Source organism: Rattus norvegicus, chromosome 15 (assembly GCF_036323735.1).
Source record: "Rattus norvegicus strain BN/NHsdMcwi chromosome 15, GRCr8, whole genome shotgun sequence".
Classification (NCBI taxonomy): domain Eukaryota; kingdom Metazoa; phylum Chordata; class Mammalia; order Rodentia; family Muridae; genus Rattus; species Rattus norvegicus.
In genome coordinates, this window is record NC_086033.1 from 45,776,312 (window position 1) to 45,802,849 (window position 26,538).

At 42.5% G+C, this 26,538-nt stretch overlaps 1 protein-coding gene across 2 annotated transcripts in view; it reads left to right on the forward strand.

The window, feature by feature from the left end:
• The window catches only part of Ebf2 (EBF transcription factor 2), a 198,880-nt gene that overhangs the window by 165,363 nt on the left and 6,979 nt on the right, over positions 1–26,538 (forward strand). For both annotated transcript variants that reach the window (NM_001108383.1, XM_006252133.5), the window contains 4 exons: positions 13,446–13,534; positions 15,095–15,160; positions 15,242–15,419; positions 17,699–17,884. In NM_001108383.1, coding sequence (NP_001101853.1) covers positions 13,446–13,534; positions 15,095–15,160; positions 15,242–15,419; positions 17,699–17,884 — 519 coding nt within the window. The remainder of the gene's footprint in view (positions 1–13,445; positions 13,535–15,094; positions 15,161–15,241; positions 15,420–17,698; positions 17,885–26,538) is intronic.

Below are 26,538 nucleotides of genomic sequence, written 5' to 3' on the forward strand. Positions count from 1 at the left end.
GGTCCAGACAGAAGGCTCAGCTCCGGTAGTGATGTGCAAAAACTTACCAGAGTCTCAGAGCAAAGAGAAACTTGAAACCTGGAGAGCTGTGCTGGTCAGGGTAGAGTAGCTCTATAGGAAGACATGCGGGGTCAGCTAGGACAGATGCTGCTGGGGACTGGGACAGCATCCGTCTTTTCCTTGTTCTTCTGTTAAGGCCCTGCCCTTCCTGAGCCTCAATATCTTTATCTATAAAGCAGTTGTATGATTATCCATGGATAGTTCCCTAATTGAACTGATCATTACAACCATGAGATCATGATTTTTGAGTATTTCAGCAACTGCTATCTAAGAAAGAAATGACTATAGGAGACATGGGCTCTGCTCTGGCCCTTGTCTCAGAGACTTTGTGACTTGGAGAACTGGAAGGCTTCTTAGGGGACCAAGAGCATGTTACCATGGACACAATAGTAGTGTTTACTCTTAGGTGGAACTTCCAAAGAAATGAAGATGTGGAAAGGAGGCAGGAAGGGACACTTCAGTAAATATCTCCCCCTTCGCCACACTCCCTTCCACCCAAACAACTCTGTGGTCAATAATCTAGCTGCAGATGATTCAAGAAAGCACCACCATGACAGAGCTTAACCTATCAGACATACCTGCTAGCATTAAGGAGACTGCAGTAGTCCGCTTTCCACGGCTTCTGTCGCCAAGGATGACATGAGCTACATCAGGGCTCCGATAAACAACAGTTTCTTCACACGTGCGACCTTGCAGGTTGGTTTTGCCTTCCGCCATGGTTTGCTAACCTGCAACTTGCTGCTTCGGAGCTGAGAGTCACATGGGACTCGGCTCATCAGAAGAGTCCAATTGCCTCTGTCTGGTTTGAAACCCAGAGACAATGTGCCAGCTGAGGCTGAGGAGGGAGGAAGCCCCTCCTCTGCTCTTCTGGAAGAGTTTTCTGCAGACAAGTGGCAATGAAGAAGGTCATCCTGATACCTGTGGGACCACAGTGGTTGGCTGGGCAGAGTTCTCAACTGTCTTTACTTGATGTGGCAGCCGGTTTATAAGGAAAGGCTGTGTGTGTGTGTGTGTGTGTGTGTGTGTGTGTGTGTGTGTGTAACTGTGGTCCTCTGATTATAATCTTGTATTATTTACAGAAGTCAGTTTAGATCAGCATGACTGAGCTGACAGCAGGTTATTGATGACCAGGCATAGATGACTCCAGCTTTTTACTGTTGTTCCTAAAGCTTTTTGAAGAATTCAGGCTATACACTCATGTGTGTGTGTGTGTGTGTGTGTGTGTGTGTGTGTGTGTGTGTGTGTGCGCGCGCGCACATGGGTGTGCTTGCCCATGCGGATGTGGGTGGAGGCCATTGTTTGACACTGGATGACTTTCTTGAGCACTTCTACAACTTATTTTCCTAGACAGGCTTTTTGACTGAACCTGAGGCTTACTGAATCAGCTGGGCTGGCTGACACGGGAACACCTGGAGTCCACCTATTTCTACCTTTCTCCCAGTGCTAGGGTTCCAGGTACCCACTGGTATGCCTGCTTTTCTATGGGGTTGGGTCCTGGGGACCTACACTCAGACCCTCATGCTTGTGGAGCAGTCATTTCCCACTGCCTCATCTCCCTAGCCCCAGGCTGTCCATTTGATTGCAAGTTAAGTCTCTGATAAATTCTATCCTGAGAGAACTAGGAGGAAGAAAAAGTAGTGATTGTAATTTAGTAATTACGTCTGTTGTCTGTTGAGCTCACAGGGCCTGACTTTTCTTGTAGCCTCTAATAAATGCCACCTTTCCCCCGTGATGACAGTTTTATTAGTACCTCTGCTTCATAGGTGAGAAACCCTTTGCGCAGACAAATTAAGTCACCTGCCCATGGTTGCCAAATAGGTTCTAAGCTGTCTAATTTCAAAGCTCAGCCCTTAATCACTAATGTCTTATGTCCTCCGGTTCTATGCAAACTGGGCCTGGGAAGCAAAGTGACCAAGATAAGAGGCAAGGATCTTCATCCAAACTTTAAAGACAGTATTTATTATTACTCTGTGTGTGTGTGGATGCGTGTGCATGCTTGTGTGTGTGTGTGTGTGTGTGTATGTGTGTGTGTGTGTGCATGAGCTCATGCACCTGGCAGATGCTTACATGCCTCTTGGTTCAAACTCTTCTTTAAGCTTTGCCATGGGTTCTGGGGTTTAAGCCCAGATTTCTAGGCTTGCCCCACAAGTGCCTTTACCTGCTGGCACCCTGCTGGCCTTTACCTCAACTTTGCAAAGAGTCCTATAGCCATCCTTTGTATGTCTTTCTGACCTAAAGATAAACAGTGGTGGGGGGTGCGGCGTAGGGGATGCCACAGTCAGTAAAGTGCTTGCAGGAAAGCATAGGAACCCAAGGTCGGACCTCCAGCATCCACATGAAAACGCCAGGCATAGTGGTGTGCGCCTGTAATCACAGTGCTGGAGAGGTGGAGGGAAAGGGATCCCTGGAGTTCATTGGACATCCAATATAGTTGAATCAGTGAGAGCCAGGTTCAGTGGGAGATCCTATCTCAAAAATTAATTAATTAACTAATTAATTAAGTGGAGGAGCAATCAAGGAAGACACTGATGTCAACCTATGGCCTTCGTATAGATGCACACACATATGTGTACCTGCATGTGCAAAATCATGGCACAAGTGAGAGCTGCCTACTTTAAAGGGAGTTATGAAGGCAGTTATGTCCACAAGGGCAATTATGCATGGAGCTGTGAAATCATGGACGCAATCAGTATGCCAAGCATCTGGCACAAGAATGGATACACTATGGCTGTGTTGGGTCCAGATGCCTTCCTCCCTCATAGCTCTTTGCCCAGAAGTGGACTTTTGTGAATCCTCTTGTCTGTAAAATCTAAATTATTTCTGAAAAACTTGCCACGCTATGCCTTCGCTCTCTGTTTGGATTATGGGAGATCACGGTTGTTCAGGAAGTAGGGAAGGGATGGTCTGAGAAGATAGCCTTGGCAGGTGGGAGGCAGGTGGGAGGCTGGTGGGAGTTGGGTGGGGCTCCCAGGTGGACTGGGGAGCAGAAGAAACCAAATCCTGGGTGTGTGCAGACGCTTTGCAAGGTGTTCAATTAAACTTAAAAGCGACAGGATGGCCTGGCTACAAAAGACACCATGGAAAGAAAGTTGAGGAATCTGTGTTAGCTAGTCCTCTGTCCCCCAAGACTTCTTATCTTTTATTTTAGCAGAGGCCCAAGTGTTGATTAAATAGCACTGTTCATTATTGGTGAGAAAGCATTCATCAACAGAGAGAGATAGCAGCCGGGAGGAGAGGTGGGCAACTCTACACAAAACTCTACCCCCTCCAATCAGATCCCAGACAGCCTGCTCCCCAAGGCTCTGCCGGAGGTGTGGGGTCCCCCCTTCAATAAAGATGCACCATGCAGATGTGAAAACATGATTTCAAATGTTAATAGCTCATCCATTTTATATCTCATCTTTTCCCCTCATAGCATTATCATGGGGGGAAAAAGTCCCATCAAAGAAACGAATCTGATTTTCAGTTTGAAATCTCCTGTTCAGACATAAAAGGCTGGCCTGAGTACAGTTAATCCCCGTTCAAACTGGAAACCAGTTGGAGCAAGAGCTCCCTTGGCAGCCTGTACTTTTACACAGTTGCCCATATCCCTAGCTCTGATGAAAGGCAGTTGCTTCTTCAGCTCAGTCTAAAGAATAATATCCCCCCTGCCAGATCCAGAGTAGGAAGCTGTTTCTTCACCAGAGACCGCCCAGCTTCTTAATGGACCGGTGCTCGCTGCTATAATATTCTGAGAGCACGCCGCAGGGCACGTGCGCACTCATAACTACTGCCTGGTGGCATTTAGGTTTATGCCTGAAATTTATCTTTAATTTTTACAGTTGTCTCCTTAACCGTGCATATTATTCCCTTCTTCAAACAATCTGTCTTGTGACTGCAGTTGTTCCTGAAACCAAAGCATAATTAAATATTAAATTAATATTTCACTTGAAATTAAATATCAAAGGCTTCCGTCTAATCTTCCTCTCGTGCACCTTTGGTTCCCTCATGTTCCTGCGCCTGTGTCCACAAAGGCGGGTGCCACCTCTGAGCAATTCGCTCTGGGTTTGTCTTAATTCCTGTTATTTATTTATTTATTTATTTATTTATTTATTTATTTATTTATTTATAATTGCTGCTGCTACATGTTTGCTCCATGGACTTAAATGGACATGAGGGGAGGTTTCAGTGTGTCCCCCAAATTAGGGGCGGCACAACTCCACACCTTGTGACTGTGGTGGCCCCTTCTGCACTTCTCAGAGACTGCCACTAATTCAAATAAATGAGGTCCTCAGAATCGTAAGCTACCAGGAGGCTTTAAGGACAATGTATCTACCTATGTGTCGTCAGAGAAATCTCTCAAACCTCAAGCAGTAGGGTGAAGGTGGTGTTACTGGTCACTGTTGATAATCTAAGACAGACTCAGCTGTAGGGATGCTGTGAAAGTTTAATCCCAGGAGTATTAGCACACTGAATTATACAGATTGAGCATCCCAATCCAAAATCTAAAAGTTGAAAATGCTCCAAAAATGTTTTGTGTATTAACGTGATACCGTAAGGGGAAATTTCCATACCTGACATTCCTTTATACTGATCCCAGGCAACGCGCAGGTGTGGTAAAAATGTCACCTGAAACATTATCTTTGCACTGCATGTTTTATATATATATATATATATATGTATGTATATATATTTCAAATGATGGTCATGGTATGTGTAGATCTCACCTCCATGCTATATTGATAAGAATATGCAAAGATTTCAAAATAAAAATTCAAAAGGTGAAATAACTCCCAGCTCCAAGTACTTCCGATAAAGGATGCTCAACCTGTATGAGTTTTAACTGGTGAATGTGTTAGGACTTTTGTCAGGTTGATAGTTGGTTAAGAAACTGAGACCAGGGAGAGCCAAGTGACAGAGGTAGATGTCACTGGAACCAACAGGTAGGGCCAGGGGAGCTTGAAGATACGGAGACTGTGAAGGATGGGAGGAAGGAAAAGTTCTGAGGCAGATGAGGGCAGATGCTTGTTCCAGGACCTCTGAGGTCCTCCCAAAGCCGGGCTAGTCACCTGTCTTTCTGCTGCGTTAATAGACAGCTACTCCCGGGGACTGAACTAAAAGGCCAGAGATGCCCTTCTTCCTTTCTTTGCAATCATGCTACATAGATTATAGCTCTTTGGCTATGTGCTTCTAGAACAGAGAGTGAGATTCCCCTCAAGTGTTTTCTTTATTCTAGAAGGGGAGTTGGGGTTTGGAACTGGGACTGTGGGGTCCTCTGATTCTGAGGTCCGTACTCTTCTGTCGACCACGGGCTTTGTAAACATCATCTCCGAAGCAAGACCATTCTCTGCGGATGTAGAAGCAGACAGGCAGCTGAGGGCACAGTTGTTGCCGTTTGTGGCCTTTTGATAGAAATTCATCAGCTGCACATGATTCTAGGATTTAAGTGAGGAAGCAACTACCGAGTGAGCCCCACACCAGTGCTGTGATTCGCCAGCAGCAGCTCAGAGTGGCAGGCAGACTGACCACTCAGATCCTCTTCACCCATCCAGGTTCGTTTTTCAATTTCTTACAGCCCTACAAATAAATCCCATCATGCCATGTTTGTGGTTTGCACTCTTAGTGGTCAGGGTATGAGTGACGTCTCTTACTAAAAGACTCGTTTTTATTTTTAGCCATGTATGTGAGTATCCCTCTGAGTGTATGACAGACAGAGACAGGGTGGGAGGATGGAGGAGAAGCCAGAACCCCTGGAGCTAGAATTACAGGGGGTTGCAGGCTACCTTGTGTGGATGCTGGAAACCAAACTCTGGTCCTCTGGAAGAGCAGGAAGTTGCTAACCACGTAGCCATCTCTCCATCCCTAGGAATGTTTTCCTGTAATGCCAATGTTTTGTTAATGAGAAGGTTCCGGAGCACCAGCAAACAGCTCTTTTTCCACGTTCATCAGTGCTGTTGGATTTTGGGGAAATAGAAGCAGAACATAAGCTGCAGAAAGTCGGGTCTGATACTTGCAGCTCTTCTGAAGATATGAAAATATAAAAATCATATAGAATATATGTATCTCATCAATCCTTTGGGAGAATTAGTACTGAGCACTAGCCAGCTGTCTGTTTGTTTATGTGTAGTTCCCACATAGATATTTTTAGTTAAATAGTTAAATACTATTTACTTTAAAAGTAACCTTTTCATGCATTTCTTAAAGTTTCTATCTCTTTGTTGGGCCCAAGATCTGTAAGGAAATTCATATATTTTTCCCACAGTCAAAATGAGAAATGACACTAAAGATCTAGGCTCTCAGGAGATATGTTATGAAATCTCAAGGTATTGATGAGAGTTTTTCATGGCTGATCCAAATGGGATTTAGGCTCTGTGGCAGTTGAATCGTGTGTTATTAAACTTCTTAAGCAAACTCGAATGATTCCCAGTGGAGGATTAAGACATTCTATGTATAGCAAAGACGGAATTCTCACGTCGGAGTCTTCTCTATTGAATTCCCCCTTGATTAGGCACTGTAATATTTAACTTCATGCCATGCCGTAATTATTTAATAAAAGGTAAATATAAATTATACTTCAGGAGGGATATGACCTTTTACCTGAATGTTATCTTCTAAAGAAAGACATAGATAAACAGAACCTATAGGTTGAAGCATATTTTTAATTTACTCTATTTTTGTCTTGCCAGCATATCTCTGTGTCCCTGTCAGCCAGAGCGTTAGCAGAACTTCACAGCATCCCACACTGCATGTGGTACAGGAGGTTGTAAATTTACAGGGATGATGGCAGTTAATGACCTGCTAGGTCCTTCGAGACAGTCTTCGTGCTGGTCTTGGACACCTCATTAGCTAATTGAGGTTTGCTTGGCTCACCTTGGGTCCCAAAGCCAGAGAACACCCAGGGCGATGGGGAAAGGGAGGGAGGATGGGATTCAAGGTGGAGAGGGAGTGGGGTGTGGAGTGTAGGGTGTGGGGTAGGGAGATGGGATTCAAGGTGGAGTCTGGGAAGTTAGTTTAGGACTAAAGTAGACACTGTCAAACTCAGCTTCACAGTGTGGAGGTCTGAGGTGGTCCGGGGGTTTTTGTAATGTTTTGGTGTCTGTAAGGAGCTTGAGTAGATTTGATTTCATGATTTCTACTTCAAGTGTGCACTGGATTCAGTGGGACCATGAACCCTTGTGTCTGGTGATTTTCAGCCTGCGAAGGGATAACAGTGGGAACAACAACAACAACAACAACAACAACAACAACAACAACAACAACACATTCTATTCAAGAGAAAACGTAGTGTATGCCGACCAGAGGCCTTCTCCTGAATGTCCTGGGAAGACTGAGAAAGATTAGTGGCGGGGTTTGGGGGATGTGGAGGGTGTGGGACACCCCACTGCTCTCCCTAGGAAGTGTGAACTTGCTCCAGGGAGTGACTACACCTGCTATAGAAATAGGGGCTGGTAGCAGACAGGAAGAAAGACCTTAAACCGGTCTTCTTACCCCTCCGGTTCATGTGCCTTCTGTATGCCCAGAATGTATCCGTGCCTACGTGGTTTTTCAGTTTGTTTGTTTGTTTGTTTGTTTTTAACCGAGACAATCTGCATGTTGGATAACAAGCAGTGCAGAGCGCACATGGGATGAAGCAATGGTTAACTCTGAGGGTGATCGCCCTGTGAGTCTGTTTGCCCCGCAGCATCAGGCAGCTGTTGTGTTTGCTGGTTGATGCCACATGGTGCCTTCTCTACTATCAGTGGCTGCAGAGTCAGGTGGCCTAGGCAGGCTCCACTGCCATCTGCAGTCTTAGCTTTGAAGCTGGGAATGAAGCTCAGAATGCAGAGGGAGAGACGCGGCGCTCGGTCTGAAGAAAAGGCTAAGGGTACACGTTAGAGGGTGAGAGAAGCCAGAATTCTAGTGCTGTCTTTGCCAGCTGTCACAGCATTTAGTGTGGGGAGAGAGCCTGTAGGGTGGCAGTGAGAGTGCTTTGTCAAATGCCCACCTTGTAGTCACACTTCAGTATTCTGACAATAGCAATTGTCATTATTGTACACGACAGCCACTGACCGTCTATAAACTAGGCTTCTGTAATCATTGACATTACAAGGTTAAGTGAAAAAAGTTTACAGAATGATTCTAGCCATGCAAATAGCTATTCTTCCCCCCCCGACCCCCCCCCCCAAAGCTGAGGACTGATCCCAGGGCCTTGTGCTTGCTGCCTAGCACTCTACCCAACCCTGCAAATAGCTATTCTAACATGTATTCTGGGTAAAGGGGGGGGTGTCTCTGAGTGCATGTGTATCATACACCTCCTGCCCCAAAATATGTTGGGGGACACTTTTAGGAGAAAGAAAAGGAAAAAACACAGTATGCCAGCTCCTTTTCTCATTGTCAGGACAAAACACTGGGCAAAAGCAACTCACGGAAGAATGTATTTAGGTTCATAGATTGTGGGTGCAGTCTATCAAGGAAGGGAAGGTCTACAGGTGGGAATGCGAGGCCTATGGATACTTCTGCATCTGCACTCAGGAGGTGGAGAGAGAGAGACGAACTCCCCACATTCAGGGTAGGTTTTCTCTCTTTAGTTAAACCTTTCAGGAATACCTTTGTAGATATGTCCGGAAGTGTGCCCCATAGGTGATTCCAATCAAGATTAACTATTGCACATGCTATTACTGCTTGGAGCTAGGCTAGTGCTGCTGACATGATTGGAATTCTGTGCCATGCACTGGTATATATAGGGTTGCTCTAGAGGATGTATGGAAGCTGGGCTTGAGATTCTTCTCTTGGAAAAGAATAGTGTTGGAAATAGAAGGGGAGAGAGATGGCTTGGTGGTTAAGAGCATGTATTGCTCTTCCAGAGGACTTGAGTTTGATCCCTAGTAACCATATCAGGTGGGTCACAACCCTCTGTAACTAAAGCTCTAAGAGGCTCTGCCACTGCTGAGCTCTGTGGGTACCTGCACTTAGTGTATGCACTCGCATACACACATGTACATATACCGTGCACACACACACCTACAATAATTATAATGAAAGAATGCACACACATATACACACATGCACACATGCAAATACACATGTTTTATTAAATGAGACATCAAAGCACTATCCACAGAACACAGATAAAACTAGTATGTATTAATCCACAAAGAACTAAAAAACCCAAAAAGCCACCATCTTAAAGCCAACTAGAACTAATTAGCAGGAATTTGGTAGTGTACTGCCTACAAACTTGAAGAGATTACTCAGAAAATTAAAACAAAAAGAGGAGGCAGTGAGATGCTGGGTGGGATGTTAGAAAATTTAAACAAATCATACCAAATTCATGGTAAGATATTTAAACACTTGATAAAGTGGGTCTCCCCTCACCCCTTATTTAAAGAAAAATTACAATACTGAAAAAAGAATTCCTTTTATTTTTGTGTCAATGTTATAGTGACTTCAACAATTTTATTAGGTTTTGTTCCAATATTTTATTCAAGAGACATTCTCTGGATTAGAGAGTTAGCTCATTGAGCAGAGTGTTTTGAGGATGTGAGTTCCTATGTCTCATACCCTTGGGAAAAAGTCTGGCTTGATGGTGTCTGCCCTGCAAGCCCAGTGCTAGGGATGTAGGGACAGAATGATCCCTGGGGTTTGCTGGCAAGCTGGTCTCACTAATCAATGAGTTCTGGGTTTAGTGAGAGATCTTGTCTAAAAAACAAATTAATTAAGGAGCATAGTAGAAGAATGTGCTAAAAATTGAGCTCTGGCCTCCACCTACACACATCCTATCACTACCACATACATAACACCCACACACATTCATATCACACACACAGATCACACAGCTCTTGATATGCAGTCATATTAATTACCTTGTCACTTTGAAAGGAGCTACTTGAAGGAGAAGGGATTTATTTTGGCTCATGGACTCAGGGGCTGTGAGTCCACCATGGAAGGTAAGGACAGCTCATCCTATGCTGGGAGGAGTTGGGGACAGAAGGCAGGAAGCAGACATGATGTTACCTTCAAGACTATTCCCAGTGACCAGCATCCTAGGCTAAAGTCCCACAAGTCCCACAACCTCCCAAAACAATGTAACAGCCAGGGAGTAGGTGTTCGATGTCTTTGAAGGACATTTCAGTTTCAAACCATCATAAAGCATTCTTGAGTAGAAAAAAATTGATTTTTATTAGAAAAGAAAATAGAAATTACCAAGTAAGTACCTCACAAAAATAGAAATTAAAATTATAGAAACGTAAGAAAAAATCATCAACCTCATTGATGAGTAAAAAATTATCAGTTGAAAATTCAAAAATATTTTAAGTTGAAATAATTATATGCATAGTGAGAGGGAGTATAAATTTACATATGCTTCCAAGGAGTGATTTGCCAATATGTGTAAAAAGCCTTAAATATAAATCATAATTTTTGGTCCAGTAATTCTAATTTTTGGCATCTTCTGACTGGAGTAATTAAAGTTATGCACAAATGATAATTATTGCTTCCGCTTTTATAATAGTGAGAAATTAGGATCACATTAAATGCCCGAATTAGGAAGTCATTTAAATAAATTATAGAGCATGTCATGGAAAATATGTAGGAATTTAAAGTAATGTTTAAAGACTATTTAAGCACCAGAGGGAAAGCTGGTAGCACCCGCCATTTCTAGGTGGGTTAAAGTGGGCTATGCAGCATAATAAGTCACGTGTCTCAGAGTAATTTTAACTATGTGTGTTTAATCTGAGAAGATATAAGCAAAGGTATTGACCCTGTCCCCCAAACAGAAATACTTTCATTATTTTCCTTATTATAGCAGGAGGACCATTTCATTGTATAAATAAATATTCAGTTGGCACAAAGAAGTAGAAAGTGAAAATACTGCATATCAAAAATTCCATCAGTGCAACTTTTAAAAATATATTTTGACTAAATATTTTATAATTTCTTATTATGTACTTGAGTTTTCCTCTCTCCTCATATTGTTCCCCCTAACATCTCCCAGATTCCCACCACTGCCACCTCTCAAATCCTGCCCTTTTCTCTTTAAAATGACTGACCATATCAAATTTGTGTTGTCTGTATACTCATAGGTATAGGGCCATTCACTGAAGTATGGCTGACCTGTCAGGAACCATATTCTTTTTTTTTTTTAAGACTTATTTATTTTATGTATGTGAGTACATTGTCTCTGTCTTCAGACACCCCAGAAGAGGGCATCGGAGCCCATTATAGATGGTTGTGAGCCACCATGTGGTTGCTGGGAATTGAACTCAGGACCTCTGGAAGAGCAGTCAGTGCTCCTACCGCTGAGCCATCTCTCAGCCCTAGGAACCATACTCTTAAAGGAGCCATCAACTCTCTATAGTTTCTCAGCTAGATGTGGGGGCTGGTGAAGCCCTTTCCTCCACTGTGCTGAAGTGTTGACTAACTTAATGCTGTGCGCGCAGGTCTTGTGTGGGAAAACATAGCTGCTGAGAGTTTACGACTGCATTCATCCTGTCATATCTAGAAAACACTGGCTCTTACGATCTTCCTGTTACTTCTTCCTTTATGGTTCCTGAGCTTTGAAGGGAAGGTTTGCAAAATACATCTCCCATTTGTGGATGAACCCCTACCTTTACATGTTGACTAGGGCTTCAACCACCACCCACCGTACAAAGAAGCGTTTTTAATAAGGACTGAGAGTTGTACTAATCTGTGAGTAGAGAGATAAGGGTTTAGAGAGCAGTTTGGTAGAATGTCAATTTAGCAGAGTTGTAGTATAATGTAGTAGTGGGTTTACTCTAAGAGCAAGAGCTCCCCCACCATAGGTTGTTGGCCAGACCACAGTACCAAGCAAAAATTCCTCCAGTGGAGTAGGCCTTAAATCCAATCATAAAGTGGTTGGTTACACTCATAATGTTCCAACTTCTATTTCACCCAGTGACTCTGGTCATTATTATACTTTATACAGTTCACAGTTAGACAAGACCATTACTTACTTCCTCCCCACAACCCAAGCGGGCTGTATAGCACCTTCTAATACTATGAGAGCTAGCCAGCATGGAGGAGGCATCTGAATTTGATTTCTCCTTGACTTATAACTGAAGTATATAGCATCTTGAACAATTGGGTCACACCATCAAGTTCAAGTAGGCCACCAAGAGCAAAGGCAGTGGCCTGTATTGTTTGGTCCTGTCTTAAGTGGTGGGCTTTTTTATTCTTTTCTATGTAATTAAAATGGCTTATTATTTGTTTAGAGAAAAGGTATCATTTGGTAGCATAATAGCAACAGGTGTCTATAGAATATGTATGGAAACAGGAAAATTTAAAAATATACTTTCCTGTATTTGCTGCTACTTAACAACAGTGCAGAAAGTTGTTGTTTTATGTTTTATATTTTTGTCCTTGCTTTGGTCATGTATTATTTTTAAACCCATAAAATTTAAACAAAAGGGAAGGAGAAAGGAAAAAAGCGATGAACTGTGAAGAACTCTTTAAAATAAAAGAATACTGCAGTATACTGTTCCCTTGCTCACTGACTTGTTTTATAGCTATCAAATTAAATGTCTAATGTGTGTCAGTCTCTGTCATTAGCCATGAGACACAGAGCTGAGAGAATGAATTCTGCTCCCCTAAGCCTTTCAGGGTTGTGGGGAGAGCCTGACCCTTTGAGAAAACATGAGTAGTCACATATCATTTGCAAATTAAGACAGTGTAGTTTGCATTAGAACAGCATTCGTGAGAATAAAATTCCACATGAATGAAAATATTTAAGAGAATGATTAAGGAAGGGAGGGCATTAGAAAGGTAAATAGATGAGAAGATATACTTGGGAAAGAGAAGAGAAGAACAAGAGAAAGGAAAATGATACAGTTTACTGTCCTTCTAAAAAAAACTGGAGAATAGTTGGGTTGAGGGGGTGGTATGACTAAGTGGTAGAGTGCTTGCCTGCCATGCACAAGGCTCTCAGTTCAAACCCCTGGCATTGAAAAAGATAGATGGGGGAGGAGGGGAAGGAAGGGAAGGAGGGCAAGGAAAGAGAGCAAGGAGAGAAGGAAAGGAAAGAAAGAAGAATTGAGAGGGGGAAGAAAGAAGGAAGGGAGGGAGGGAGGAGGGAGGAGCTACAGGAGGGAGGGAAAACAGAAGTAATTGGTATATGACTGGCTGTGTAACACTGCTGACCTCAGAGTGAGTGGGGGATTTCAGGAACATGCGCTGAAGACAGAGATGATGAAACATTGACTTGTTATTTTAATGGTAGATGGAGACTTACCACAAATTCCAAATTTATGAGTGAATTAACCAATATCAACAGCATAGTCCCCTAACTGAATGTAATACCATGTATTAAATCTCAGAAAATATCAAAACTCTTCCAATACCCATGAAAGACTTCATAGAAGAATTCTTTTACAGCCCAGGTGTGTACTCAAAGAAAACGTTTTGTCTTTCAGCCTTAAATGAACCCACCATAGACTATGGCTTCCAAAGACTGCAGAAAGTCATCCCAAGGCACCCAGGAGACCCTGAGAGGCTAGCTAAGGTAAGATGCACTGGGAAATTGATAAGCAAATATCTTTTTGTAGACACTCAGCAAATTTGGACAAACCTACTCATTTGAGTCCCGTGAAAATTAATTAAGCCTTGAAATTGGCTATGCTTTAGATAAGAGTATGAACATAAGGCTTATGCCCATTATAAAATATATTATGTTTAATATTTGAGAGAATGTGAAATCTGAAAGTTTGATCTCATAAAACAGATGCACTACAAGAATTGGGGAGGCAGCAGGAATTGAGACAAGGTTTCTCAGTGTAGTCCTAGCTGTCCTAGAACTACCTTTGTAGACCAGGCTGGCCTTGAACTCAGTAATCTGACTGCCTCTGCCTCCTGGGTGCTGTGGTTAAAGATGTGAGCCACCATGTTTGTAAAACATTGCTAATTGCATAAAGGTAAACATTTGCAGCATTACTTAAAAGCACAAGTTTCACTCCTTTATATTTAAATAGGAATTTTGCTTAGCCTGAACTGCTGAAGCTCATCAGTATACAGGCAGGCATTCACAGAGAGCCAGTTGTGTTCACAAGAATTCAATGATGATTAAATGTCTCCATACAAAACTTTTACGAAAGAGGTCATTTGGGAATGAATTTGCTCAGAAAACGTCACCTTAAATCTAGCTTATGACATCACCATTCTGTATTTAAAATTAGGTCCATTTAATTGTTGCCATTTGACCACAAGGAAACTATTAGACTTTTTACATTCATATTTGTGCTTCAAGCAGATCATGAAATGGCATGCTCTTTATTCCATATTCGAGTAAAAACCCAAATAGTTGTGGCTTCAACAACACCCCTTTTCTTTTCCTCCTGGTAAAATACTCAGCAGCATTAAATCAGACAATATCTGGATAGCAGCTTAGTAACGATTTAAAAGGCTATTAAACAAAACAACAACTACAAAAATTCCCACAGAAAACCAAAGGGTAGAACAGCAGAAGAAGAGAAGAGGGATTAGCAATTGCTAATTTTTTTCTGCTTAAAATGAATCAGGGAAAATATTATTGAAGGAATTCACCTTTACTAGAATGAAAGTTCGAGGAGGTATTGCCAAGAGAATTTCAGTACTCTATTAACTCCTTAGCAAGCAGCTAAAGTCCCATCAATCATTTGAAGAATATCTGATTAATTGAAAGTACCAGGATTATAACATACAATGATCTTAAAGTAGTTTTCAGGAAAATATCCAAGACGCTATCAATTTTAACCAACTTTGCCCTCAATTTGGCGAGGGTTTTTCTTTTTTTCTTGTTTTTGTTTTTTTGGTTTCTTTTTTGTTTTTGTTGTTGTTGTTATTTTGCTTTGTTTTGTTTTGTTGTACTGATTTTGGTTTGTACCTGAAACTATTATACTGGCGAACTTCTACAGCTACCTATTTGTAGGATTTGGAAATGTGATTATATCCTATTCATCAAACTTAATATCATACTTCTTAGCTTATTATATCTGGGGGCGGTATGTAAACTTGTTTTCACCTATAATTTTTTGTTTGCCGTTTGGGGCTGTATCTCTGACTGTACCCTCCCTGTGTTTTCTTTCAGGAAATGCTATTGAAAAGAGCTGCAGACCTGGTGGAAGCCCTCTACGGCACACCCCACAATAACCAGGTTAGATATGGGCATCTTGTACTCTGTTGAGTTTCACTCTTAGTTCTGATATCGTGCTTACCCCAGCGTGCCTTTCCGCAGGACATCATTTTAAAGCGTGCTGCAGACATTGCAGAAGCCCTGTACAGTGTCCCCCGGAACCCCAGCCAGATTCCAGCTCTCTCCAGCTCCCCAGCTCATAGCGGCATGATGGGTATCAACTCTTACGGCAGCCAGCTGGGGGTCAGCATTTCAGAGTCTACACAAGGAAATAACCAAGGTACTACCCCTCTGAAATCCAGTGTCCAAATAGATCTTCTCTATCCATCCAAAGGCCATCTCTGCTGTGGTGTGCAGAGTTAGAGAGCACATCGCAGAGCATCCAATGGAGCGCGAAAACCCCATCATAACACATGAGCTATTTCACCATTGCAGGAAGTTCGTGGTTAGAGTGTGACTCTCTGGGAACTAGGAAGAATTCTTTTGACTGGAAATATTAACGGGTAAAGTTGAATATCGTAAACTTCAAAGAGTTTAGACATATGGAATTGAGGCTTCATGGAATTGATTTTATACTGATGCTATGTGGTAATTCAATTGAATGACAGAGAGCAGGTGGCACTATTACTGTTCCCTCCGTGTAACTCTTGGTAACCCAGAGTAGTGACTTAGTTTTCCTTGGTTATTTCCATTGTAAGTGATCTTATATGGAAATACATGGCAAGTGGTTTAGTGAACTTGACTTTGTATATGAACTCCATGCTTATATGTTCCAATGAGGTGGATTATCTATACGGTAAATTCTCTTTCACTTGATGATATATTTTAGACTCCTTTATAATAGGTTTTGTGTTGTTGGTTGGTTGATTGAAATTTTTTGAGACTTAGACAAGCTATGCAGTCCAGGCAAGCCTTAAGTTCACTATGTGGTCTAGGTTTGCCTTAAATTTGTGACAAGCCTTTTTTGTCTCAGAATCTCAAGCACTGTGGTTATAAATGTGAACTGTAATGTTCAGCATTCTTTGTAAATGTATTTTTATATGTACATATATAAAGATATAAGTATGTGTATAATAATGTCATAATATATGAGATATGTATAGTATATGGGATACACACATATAACATAGTAGTAGATGTGAAATATATCTATACATATACATATGTAATATATAGACTATAGATATAAAAGATATCTATCTATATATATTCCAGTTCTGGGAATTGAACCCAGAGCCTTGCCCATCCTAGGCAAGTATTCTACCACTGGGCTCCATCACCAGATCCAATCACATTTAGACATAGTCATCCCCAGAGTTTCTTTCAGGACAAAGTGATGCTGGCTCTGCGCCCGGCTTCAGAACTTTAAGGGGACTCTTCTCCTTTCATGTCATCCATGGCCTGCCTGTCCCTACTCAGTGCTCACACCTCAGAGTCCTGGATCAACAAAGTTCACTGTGACCCTCAGTACTTTCTGATTTCAGATGATTTTCAGCCCCATACAGACGATGGCAGTGACTTTGAAGTACTGTTTCCAAACTGCTCTGCAGAATGCAAATGACTCCAGAAATATTGCTAGGACACCTTCCTCCACCCCCAGAAAAGATTCTATGGTGCATTAAATTGGCAAAATATTAGATTGGCAAGTTTTGAGCAGGATATTTAAACCATAGACTGTTTGTTTGACAGTCTTCAAAACATTGCTTCAGTGCAATGGCATCTTCCCAGCTTTGCTGGGTTGCTGAATGGTTTTCTCAGTGACAGCCATTAGAACCTTATAGAACTCCAATGTCCATGTCCACAGAGGTACAGCTTGGCAGGTTCACTTACCACTCCATGCCGAGAGCAAGGGAGTGAGAGAGTGAGAGAGATAGAGAGAGAGAGAGAGAGAGAGAGAGAGAGCGCTGGATGTGGTGGTGCACAGCTGTGTACTCTGGAAGTGGGGACAGGAAGATGGCCATCACTTTTAGGCCTGTTTAGAATGTTTAGCAAGTTCTAAGTCAACCACAGAAACATAGTAAGATCCTATCTCAAAACCAAATTATAAAACAAAGCAATAAAAAGCAAAATAAATAAGTATCAGAGGCATGGCTTGCATAGGGGAAAGAAGTTACAAGAAGCTTACAGCTTTGATATCAAGGACCAGAATGCAATGCTATAGGAGGGTTAGTTAAGCCCTCGGATTCTGTAGCATGGTCAGGTGACCATAGCTAACAATAGTTTGTCATAAATTCCAAATAGGCAACAGAAATTTGTGAATGCTTCCAATTCCAGGAAGTGATTAGCTGTCTGAGGGATAGATGTGCCAGTCACCCCAGTGTGATCACTGCCTCTTGCATGCATTAAAAACAAAACAAAACAAACAAATGAACAAAAACAGGGGTGGACAGTAAGTACATATCAGCTAAAAATAACGTGTCACGTAAGCAAGTTCCACTTCCCACCGGTGCATGGCAGCGGTAACCTGACGGTCTGGGGTGGGCAGGGACAAGCACTATCCACATTTGGACGGTGGTGGGCACTGCTTTGTTTACCTGGCCTGTTTCTTCTGTTGTCAAGGATACATCCGCAACACAAGCAGCATCTCCCCTCGGGGATACTCCTCCAGCTCCACGCCCCAGCAGTCTAATTACAGCACCTCCAGTAACAGCATGAATGGCTACAGCAACGTTCCTATGGCCAACCTGGGTGTGCCAGGATCACCGGGTTTTCTGAACGGCTCACCTACAGGCTCCCCATATGGAAGTAAGTGACCTCTGCCATCCATCTGGCACTGAAGCCTCCCTACCAAGGTCTCAGCCCTCAGTCTTTCAGGGGAGAGCTGTGCTCCCAAATGGCATGAACACATGGGAGACAGTCTCGTTTCCTGATGAAAGGTCCTTTCTACCTTTCCTTTCCTCGTGGCTGGACTTAAACTTCCCAGTTCATGTCCTCCTAGGGGAGGAGAGGGGGCAAACCTATTCCCTTTTATAAGGTATATGTGGCTTGTGTATGTGGAGAGAAGAGAGGACATTTCATTTCAGCTAGCAGTGTGCACCCATTTCACTGGGCGTTCTCACAGACACTATATCCTTTCACCTGCACATTATGGGCAAAGAAGTTTGGTGCTGTAGCCATCCTACCCACTTACTGTTACACAGCTAGAATTTATCAGGTGGCAGCGGGCACAGTAGTGGCCGCCTACTCCTCTGTCACATCTCAATCTGTTATTTTCTTCCACGGCTTCTTATAAGCTTCCATGGCTTCTTGTAATTCACTTAGATCCTACCCCCACCTCATCATCTTCTCTTACCCCCTATCCCTCCCACCAAAGCCTTTCTTCCTTATAAGACTTGAATTGTTTTTTTCATTTGTGGGCCACTGAGTTTACTTTGGGTAGCTTGCTTGAGGGAGGGTGATTTACTTGACCAAGGGTGACTTGTCAGTGGTTACACCCCTGGGGAATCTTACTGCCCTTTCCCTGGCAATCGTGACCAGCCTACAGTTCCTCAGGGAGAGGTGAGACCCTAAACAGGACATCTGTAGCGTGCTCTGCTAGACTTTGCGACATGGCTCTGTCCACCATTAAAGCACCTCCAGAGAGATGGAAGTTGACCATTGTATAGCAGCTTGCTGGATTGAGACAGAGCCTCTTAGCCTTAATCTATGGCCTAAGCAGCAAAGTCTATGGCTTGAGAAGTTGTGAAAACCCATTTGGGATGCTCTGGGAGTTAAGCTGGGAGCTTGCACAATGGTTCCCAAAGCCTGAAAGAGTGTGTTTTTCAAACCTACTCAGGGAATACGTGAGTCCAGGGGCCATGCTGACACGAGAGCCAAATGATGGAGTAGAGAGCTCTTGAACTGTTGGCTGTTGGCACAAGGCCTGTGCCTGCCCTTTTCTTCACCCAGAGTGGCTCTCTCTTGCCAGAGTGGCTCCCTTGGGCCAAAAACAAGGACATGTCAAGGACAGCAAACAGCCCTGTCAGCCAAGGCTCAAGTGACAGACCTTGGGGCTATTTCTTATTTCTTACCACCTTCAGACCTTCAGACCTTTGATTCTTGAACCCACCCAGCCCTGCAATGATTCTGAGCTGTTTTTAAGTCAGTATTACAGTGTGATGGGGATTGAGGACCAAGGAGCTGAATGCAGCACAGACCCTTTCATTCAGTACAGCTACACGTGTCGTGTGTGTGTGTGTGTGTGTTTGAGAAGTGAAGAGCTCTTGTTTCCCAGTTTGCAAAATGCTATTGCAAAGGCTGTTTTCTGTGTCTATCCGTGATGACCTTGTTAAGGAATGCAGAAGAAATATAGACAGTTTAGCTGCTGAGACCAGGGTGGGTTTGTCACATACTTGGTCAAGAATGAGGTACCTTGTGTGACAATGAAACTCTCCCTCTAACAGACCCCACAAGGAACATGGCGGCACGAGAGAGAACAGCAATGCTTCTTCCCCATGATTCTGATAGCAATTCATGTACTCTTCTCTACAGGTTAAAGAACAATCTAGAGCCCAGTCAGATCCCCTCGACCACTTTGTGGCACAAGTGTAACAATAATTACTATCACCACTCTCCCTTATAAGGGACCAGGAGTTGATTAATGACCTGCTCAGAGAATCAGAGCAGGTTAATGGCTCAAACGGGACCAAAACACCTGTCACCAGACTCAGAACGGAATGCTGTGTTTTCAAATTATTCAGCAGCACAAAGGATGGAGACTATTTACAGTGTATCACTAGGCTAAAGCAGATGGAATTTTCTTCTTCCCACTATTCCTTAAATCATTTTGTCAAATTTATTTTACATATCTGTGTGTGCATGTATGTATACACACACGTGCACATGGATGCCATGCCACATATAGAGGGAACAGAGGACAACTTTCCAGGAGTTGAGTCTTCTCTTTTTCTATTAGTCTCACATCAGCAGGCCCCTTTACCCACTGAACCATCTTGCCAGCCCTCATGTGGCCATTTTGATATCCAGAAATGGCAATTTCCCATGACTCAATCATAGGCTTGGGTAAATATAGAGTTGAACATATTAAACAGTTGCTTTGTAGATTTTAAATAGTTTATTAATAATTAATATGCACTCCACTGTGCATCCTGTCATGTTAGTGGGGTGTGTGTGTGTGTGTGTGTGTGTGTGTGTGTGTGTGTGTGGTGTGTGGTGTGTGTGTGTGTGTGTGAAGGTGAAGGTTCAGTTGGGTATTTGCCTAATGTTTCTTACTAGATCATCTCACTCCATCAATAGAGTCAGAAAAACAATATGCCCTAAATCTTTAAGTCACCTGTTGATATGGAAGACAGGATGGTGTCCTGCCCAACAGTGAGTGAGGAGACTTCAGGGGACCCCTTATGACCCCTGCTGCCCTGAAAGTGACCACTTGTACCCCAGTTTTAGAGAGACGGTGTGAGGGAGTTGAAGTCTGTGAATGGCATTCCTAATGGTACATTCGTTACAATCAAATCTGCCCGTTGTAAAATCCCAAATGCCCAGTGGAGTTCATTACAACAACACCTGACCTGTATTTCTAACCAGCGAGGTCTTCACTTCTCTGGGAAATATTATTTTAAAGCCCAGGGGGAAAGGTTTCATCAGTTCAGTTGCTTATGTCTGAAAACAGAGTCCTATGTGGGTTTTTTCCCCTCACCCATTTTTTTTTCTTCTAATGAGCCTGATGTGGCTGGACCAGGCCATGGGGCAATCACTTGCCAGAGGCATTAAAAAACCAATAGAGCCAAAGCTCGATTTCTCAGTGAAGTTTGCCTTGCATTACAGCCAACACAGACAATCACAAGCCCTGACTGCTCTCTGCTTTTGCTGTCACACTCCTTCAAAAATGGCTGAACAGATGTTTTTTCAATCTTACATATGAACTTCACTTCCTGGCGGTAGCTGTGTGTGCCAAGTTCCAGCTCGGAGCAAGTTTCTATGCCTGGACTCTAAGCCCCTGACAATAGGAGGTTCTAATGAGATGCTGACAGACCCCTTGAGTGCCAGCAACTATGCTGGCTGGATGCAGATGCAGAGGAGGGTCTGTGAGTTCCAGCAGAGGCTGAGCTGGCCAATCAATCCTTGTAAGAAGAACAATAATTTTTCTTTAACTCCCAGGTTCACATAGATTTCTGGGCCAGACGTGCTTGCCTTTGCTTGGCCTCTGTCCACACATGGATGTCCAGAGACATTCTCAATTGGAAGCCTGTTTAATCAGCTTTCCCTAAATGGTGCACTCCACTGTCCCCAAACATGGTCTATTCAACAAGCCTGCAACACCCATGGGGGCCATGTCTTCCAAGCAGAATAACCACCGAGCCAACCCAAAGTTTGGGATAGAATCCATTCAGGCAGCCATCCAACCTACTCCACTTACAGTCTTAGATCGTGCCCTGGGCTTCAGTATTTTTATATTTTCAGAAATAAATATTAAGAAGTTTTCCATTATAAAACATTAAGTGACTATTATAGAACGTGCGAAACACAGAGAAATAGTTTTTGGAAGAGAAAAGACTCCCTCCCCCTGCAAAACATAAGCTCAGTATTTTGATGCTATCCCATTTGCATTTTTAATTTTTTAATTTTTCAAAATTTTTACTTTTTACGTGCATTGGTGTTTTGCTTGCATTTATATCTGTGACTGAGAGTTGGCTCCCCAGAACTGGTTTATAGACAGTTGTAAGCTGGCATGTGGGTGCTGGGACTTGAATCTAGATCCTCTAGGAGAGCAGCCAGTGCTCTTGGGTGCTGAGCCATCCCTTCAGTCCCTCAGGTGCATTTCTTAAGTAAAGAAGAGACAAATTCTATGGTAATAGAACTCTAACTCTGGAGATTCTGAAAAGCATGTCTAGGCTCAAAGGAAAGAGAGAAACAGCATGCCATGTCTGTGCAGGCATAACCACTGGTCGGTTGGTTGGTTTGGTAGTACTGGGGTTAAACTCAGGGCCTTGCATGCTAGGTAAGTGCTCTGCCATCATCTGGTCCCATTTGTGCACATACATGCACTTCTGCACACACATGAACACATCCCTCACACATTCTCTCTTCTCTTTGTGTCTCCCTCCCCCCTCTCTCTGTCTGTCTTTGTGTCTGTGTCTGTGTCTGTGTCTGTGTCTGCCTGTCTGTTTGTCTGTCTGTCTGTCTCTCTCTCTCTCTCTCTCTCACACACACACACATACACACACACACACACACACACACACACACACACACACGAACGCACAATTATCACCATACTGCTTTCCCCAGGAATTTGAGGATTTAGGATTTATTCATGTCTTAGTTGCTGCTTCTTTTGCTGTGGTAGAACACTGTAGCCAAAGACAGCTTGAGAAAGAAAGTTTTTATTTGAGTTCACACTCCATTTCTGAGGCAAGTCAGGCCAGGAACTTAAGGCAGGAGCTAAAGCAGAGGCCATGGAGGAGTGCTGCTTACTGGCTTGTTCTTCATGACTTTATTATACAACCCAAGACATCGGTCCAGTGGCAGCATAGCTTACAATTAGCTGGGCCCTCCCAATCATTAATCAAGAAGACGACCCATGGGCTGAACTGATGGGTGGAGTGTTTTTTCAACTGAAGTTCTCTCTTCCCAGATGACTCTAACTAGTGTCAAGCAGATAAAAAACAGACAAAATCTAACCAGAACAATCAGTTTTTTTTTTCTTTGTCAGAGGAATTAACAGAGATGCTTTTTTCCCAGTGTGAAGAGGACATGAACACTCAGGAAAACTTGGGCCTTTTACTAATGATCCTGTTAGTTCTCACCATAGAAAAAAAGATAGTCTTTCCATTTTTCAATTTTAGTACCTTTATTTTCTCTTACATCACAAATAATATCATAGAAAGAACTGAAAAATATGGACAAGTGAGAGGGATTCACTTGAAAACATTTGCAAGTTTGTCAGCTGGAGACACCACAAATCAAAAGTCTATTACACCCCTCTGCCCTTTGCTTTGTGTATTTGTTTTCTTTAATTAGAAGTCAGGTTGATGCATATCTTCTTGTGTAATCTGTTTTGGTCATCCAAGAGAGGGGGTCTAATCATTGTTAAAGTTTCTTCTCAAACAGTAGTTTAACTGTTTTGATAACCCCCCATCGTATGGGCTTAGTGCAGTTTCTGCACTGTGGACCCGGTATTTCCCAACTTCTTACTATAAAAAGTCCTTGAATCTTTTCTCCTGTTTTTGGCAATTTGTGATCATCCCTTTGAGATTAATTTCTAGAGATTAAATTAGTGGGTCAGATGATATGAACATTTAAACACACTCTGCTATGGACTGCCAAAGTCCCCCTGGAGCGATTGAATCTCTTCCTCAAGAAAGAGCCAGCATGTGGTTCCCGCCCCTTAGCCATGCCTTAGCTTTTATTCATCTAATAAATGAAAAACAGCATTTTTGTCATTACTGTTTTATAGTTCTCCAGTTGGAATACTTCTGCCCAGGTCTCTCGGCTGTTTTCATCGGTATTCTTTGCCTAGCTTTCACCTTTGTTCCTTCTCCTACTTAACTGGCAGCAGCACATTAGCCATCCAGGGCACAAGCATGGGGAATGCACACTGCAAATGTTTTCTTGATTTGCCGTTTGCTTCTTGTGCATATGGGAGTTAGAGAAGCTTTGTCACTGCATGTCAACTCTACCTTTCCCTTGTCTGCTATGATTTGTGGTCCAAAGAATCGCACACGTCTCCTCACTTTTTGAGGTGCCCACTACCACGCTTGGGGCTTTTTTGTAAGTAACTCCATATTCTACACAGATTTGCTTGCATGCTGAACACAAGGAAGGACTCTAGATGTTATTTATTTAATCTCCCCTGATTAGTGAATTAGCTTTATGCATCCGCTCCCAACAACGTGGATCATACTAGCACCTTTAGTGACCATCAGGTCTCATCTCTAACCATTTCCGGACCTTGTTTTCCCCCAACTTTTTAATCTGCCTGTTTGCTAGTCTAGTGTATTTACCATATCTTTGCAAAACGTTGTTATAGTATGATTATTAAAGTATAAAGCTAGAAGTTACATTGGCTGAAATGCATAGAACTTTAAGACTTCTGCTTCAAATATTTTGTTATAATTCTATTGGGTGTCTTTTATCATTTTCCCAGAACGTTTGAGAAATGTCTTTATAAGGGTTTGCACTTGTCAACTCTGCCACAACTCTTTTGTGTCACTTGGTAAAGCTTCTCTTGAGAAGCTGGTGTGGCTCGAGTTGTACTGTATGTTGAAATGTTGTGATACATGTGTGGATTTGTATGTACACTGTGTATGTGTATTGCTGTGTGTGTACATGTGCTATATATGTTTGTACATGCTTTGTTGTGTATATATGGATATATTTGAGTATACATGTTTATGTGTATACATGTGTTATGTGTATGTACATGTCTGTACATGTCTGTATGTGTGTTATATGTTATATGTGTGTGTTATGTGTGTATTTGTGTACATGTGTTTATGTGTATATACATGTATATATGTGTCCACATGTGATACATATGTATACATATGTATATGCATGTAAATGTGTTTTGTGTCTATGTGTGTGATTTGTGCATGTATATATTGTATGTACATGTGTTTATGTGTGTATATGTTTATATGTGTTGTATGTGTACATGTGTTGCATGTATGTATTGCTTTATGTGTGTTCATGTGTCATGTTTATGCATGTGTCTATGTGTGCACATGTGTTAATATGCACACATATTTAAATGACCAAAATATGCTATATACACATGTGAAATTCTCAGAGTTAATAATAATAATAATATCACATTTTAAAAAGAATCCTCTATTACTATGCTTGAGTGAGGCTATTACAACAACTGAAACTAGGGTGCCATTTTGGTGTCTACATTGAGATTTTAATGTTGCAGAGGTTAGACCATGGTCAAGACCCTCTGGCTTCTGACTCTCAGCCTTTCTTTGACCTCTAAATCTGATATTAAGGGAAGGGAAAAGCATTTTTATATCTTTTTTTATTGATGATAAGCAAAAGAGTCAGAAGATGATATTAGGCTTGGAACCATAAACAAGACCCACCCGCAGTGCTGAGCCCTGCATCGGTGTAGTGCAGTGAACTGGTCCAATTTCCCACACATCTCCGTGCTCAGACCCCACAGGAAATTCTGCCCTCCTCTCCAATGTTTTTTCTACTTATATTTGCAAAAATGGAAGAGATGTACTCATGTGTGTCTTTCTTCACAACTTTTTAATCAGTACTCTCTAAGCATAAGTGCTCTGTAGAGAAAGCTCTTCTTGCTGTCTTAGGTGTAGGATTCTCTTGTAATGATATCATTCTGGGGGCTGGAGGGATGTCTCCATGGTTAAGAGCTCTTAGGGCTCTTGTAAAGGACCCAAGTTCAGTACCCAGCTTCTATATGAAGTAGCTCACAGCTACCTGTAGCTCCGGCTCCAGGAGATCCAATGCCCTCTGCTGGACTCCTTGGACACCTGCACTCATGTGCACATGCCCACACACAGATGCACACAATTAAAAATAATAAAATAAATGACTAAGAAGGAAGATATCCTATTGTACCTACTGCCTGTGATTGCTGGAGGTGCAATTGAGAGGCAGAGGAAGAGCGGCAGAGGAGGAGCCAGTAGTGTCTACCTGGGGGTACCAAAGCTTCTGACCTTCAATTCACCTTGTACTTTGCTATTGATGCTGTTTTTCCATCTCATCTGCTCCTTCTGAGCAAACTTAGTATCAAATAATAAGATCTTCTTGTCTGACGTAACTTGATAGAGTATGTGCCATGGAGGGGTGGGGCCCGTCCCTGTTTAAACTGCCTTTATTTTTCTTGGAAATTACCACACTTCGCCTTTGGCTCCCCTTAAGTCATTTTTAATGTTAATATTGTTAATATTGGTGGTTTCTCTCTGAGCATTATGTCAGGGGAGACCGAATTTCAGCTTTATTTCCCAAGTGCCCTGAAAGTCCAGAGAGGGAGGTCATCTTCTGAATATTAATAAACTCCCACACTGAGTGAAGAAGTAGTCCATGGTGAGGGTAATCACGGCAATCTTAGCCCGGATGTCCAGCCTCTAGGCATGGGAGATGCCAGGTGGCTCAGAGCTCCACATAAGGCTTCTTTTTAGGGTGAAAAGAAGTTTCCCATGCTGCACAGATTTTTTTTCTTGCTCTTTCTATCTTGAATGAAAATCTCTCGCAGCCCACCTCCTATCTTGACTCCTGCCTTCCTGGACTCCAGTTGGAAAAGCAACCTGTCTTCTCACAGGGCCTTCCATTCCTCTACTGGGATCATTGCCACAGTGATCATTACACGTGTCTATTCCTCCTAGGCAGAGGAATAAGATTGTCACATTTAACATTTTTTTCTGATTTCTCTGTTTTATTAGTGTATAGTAATTGTATATGGTTTGGGATTTCAGATAGATTCGGTCTTTCAAGTC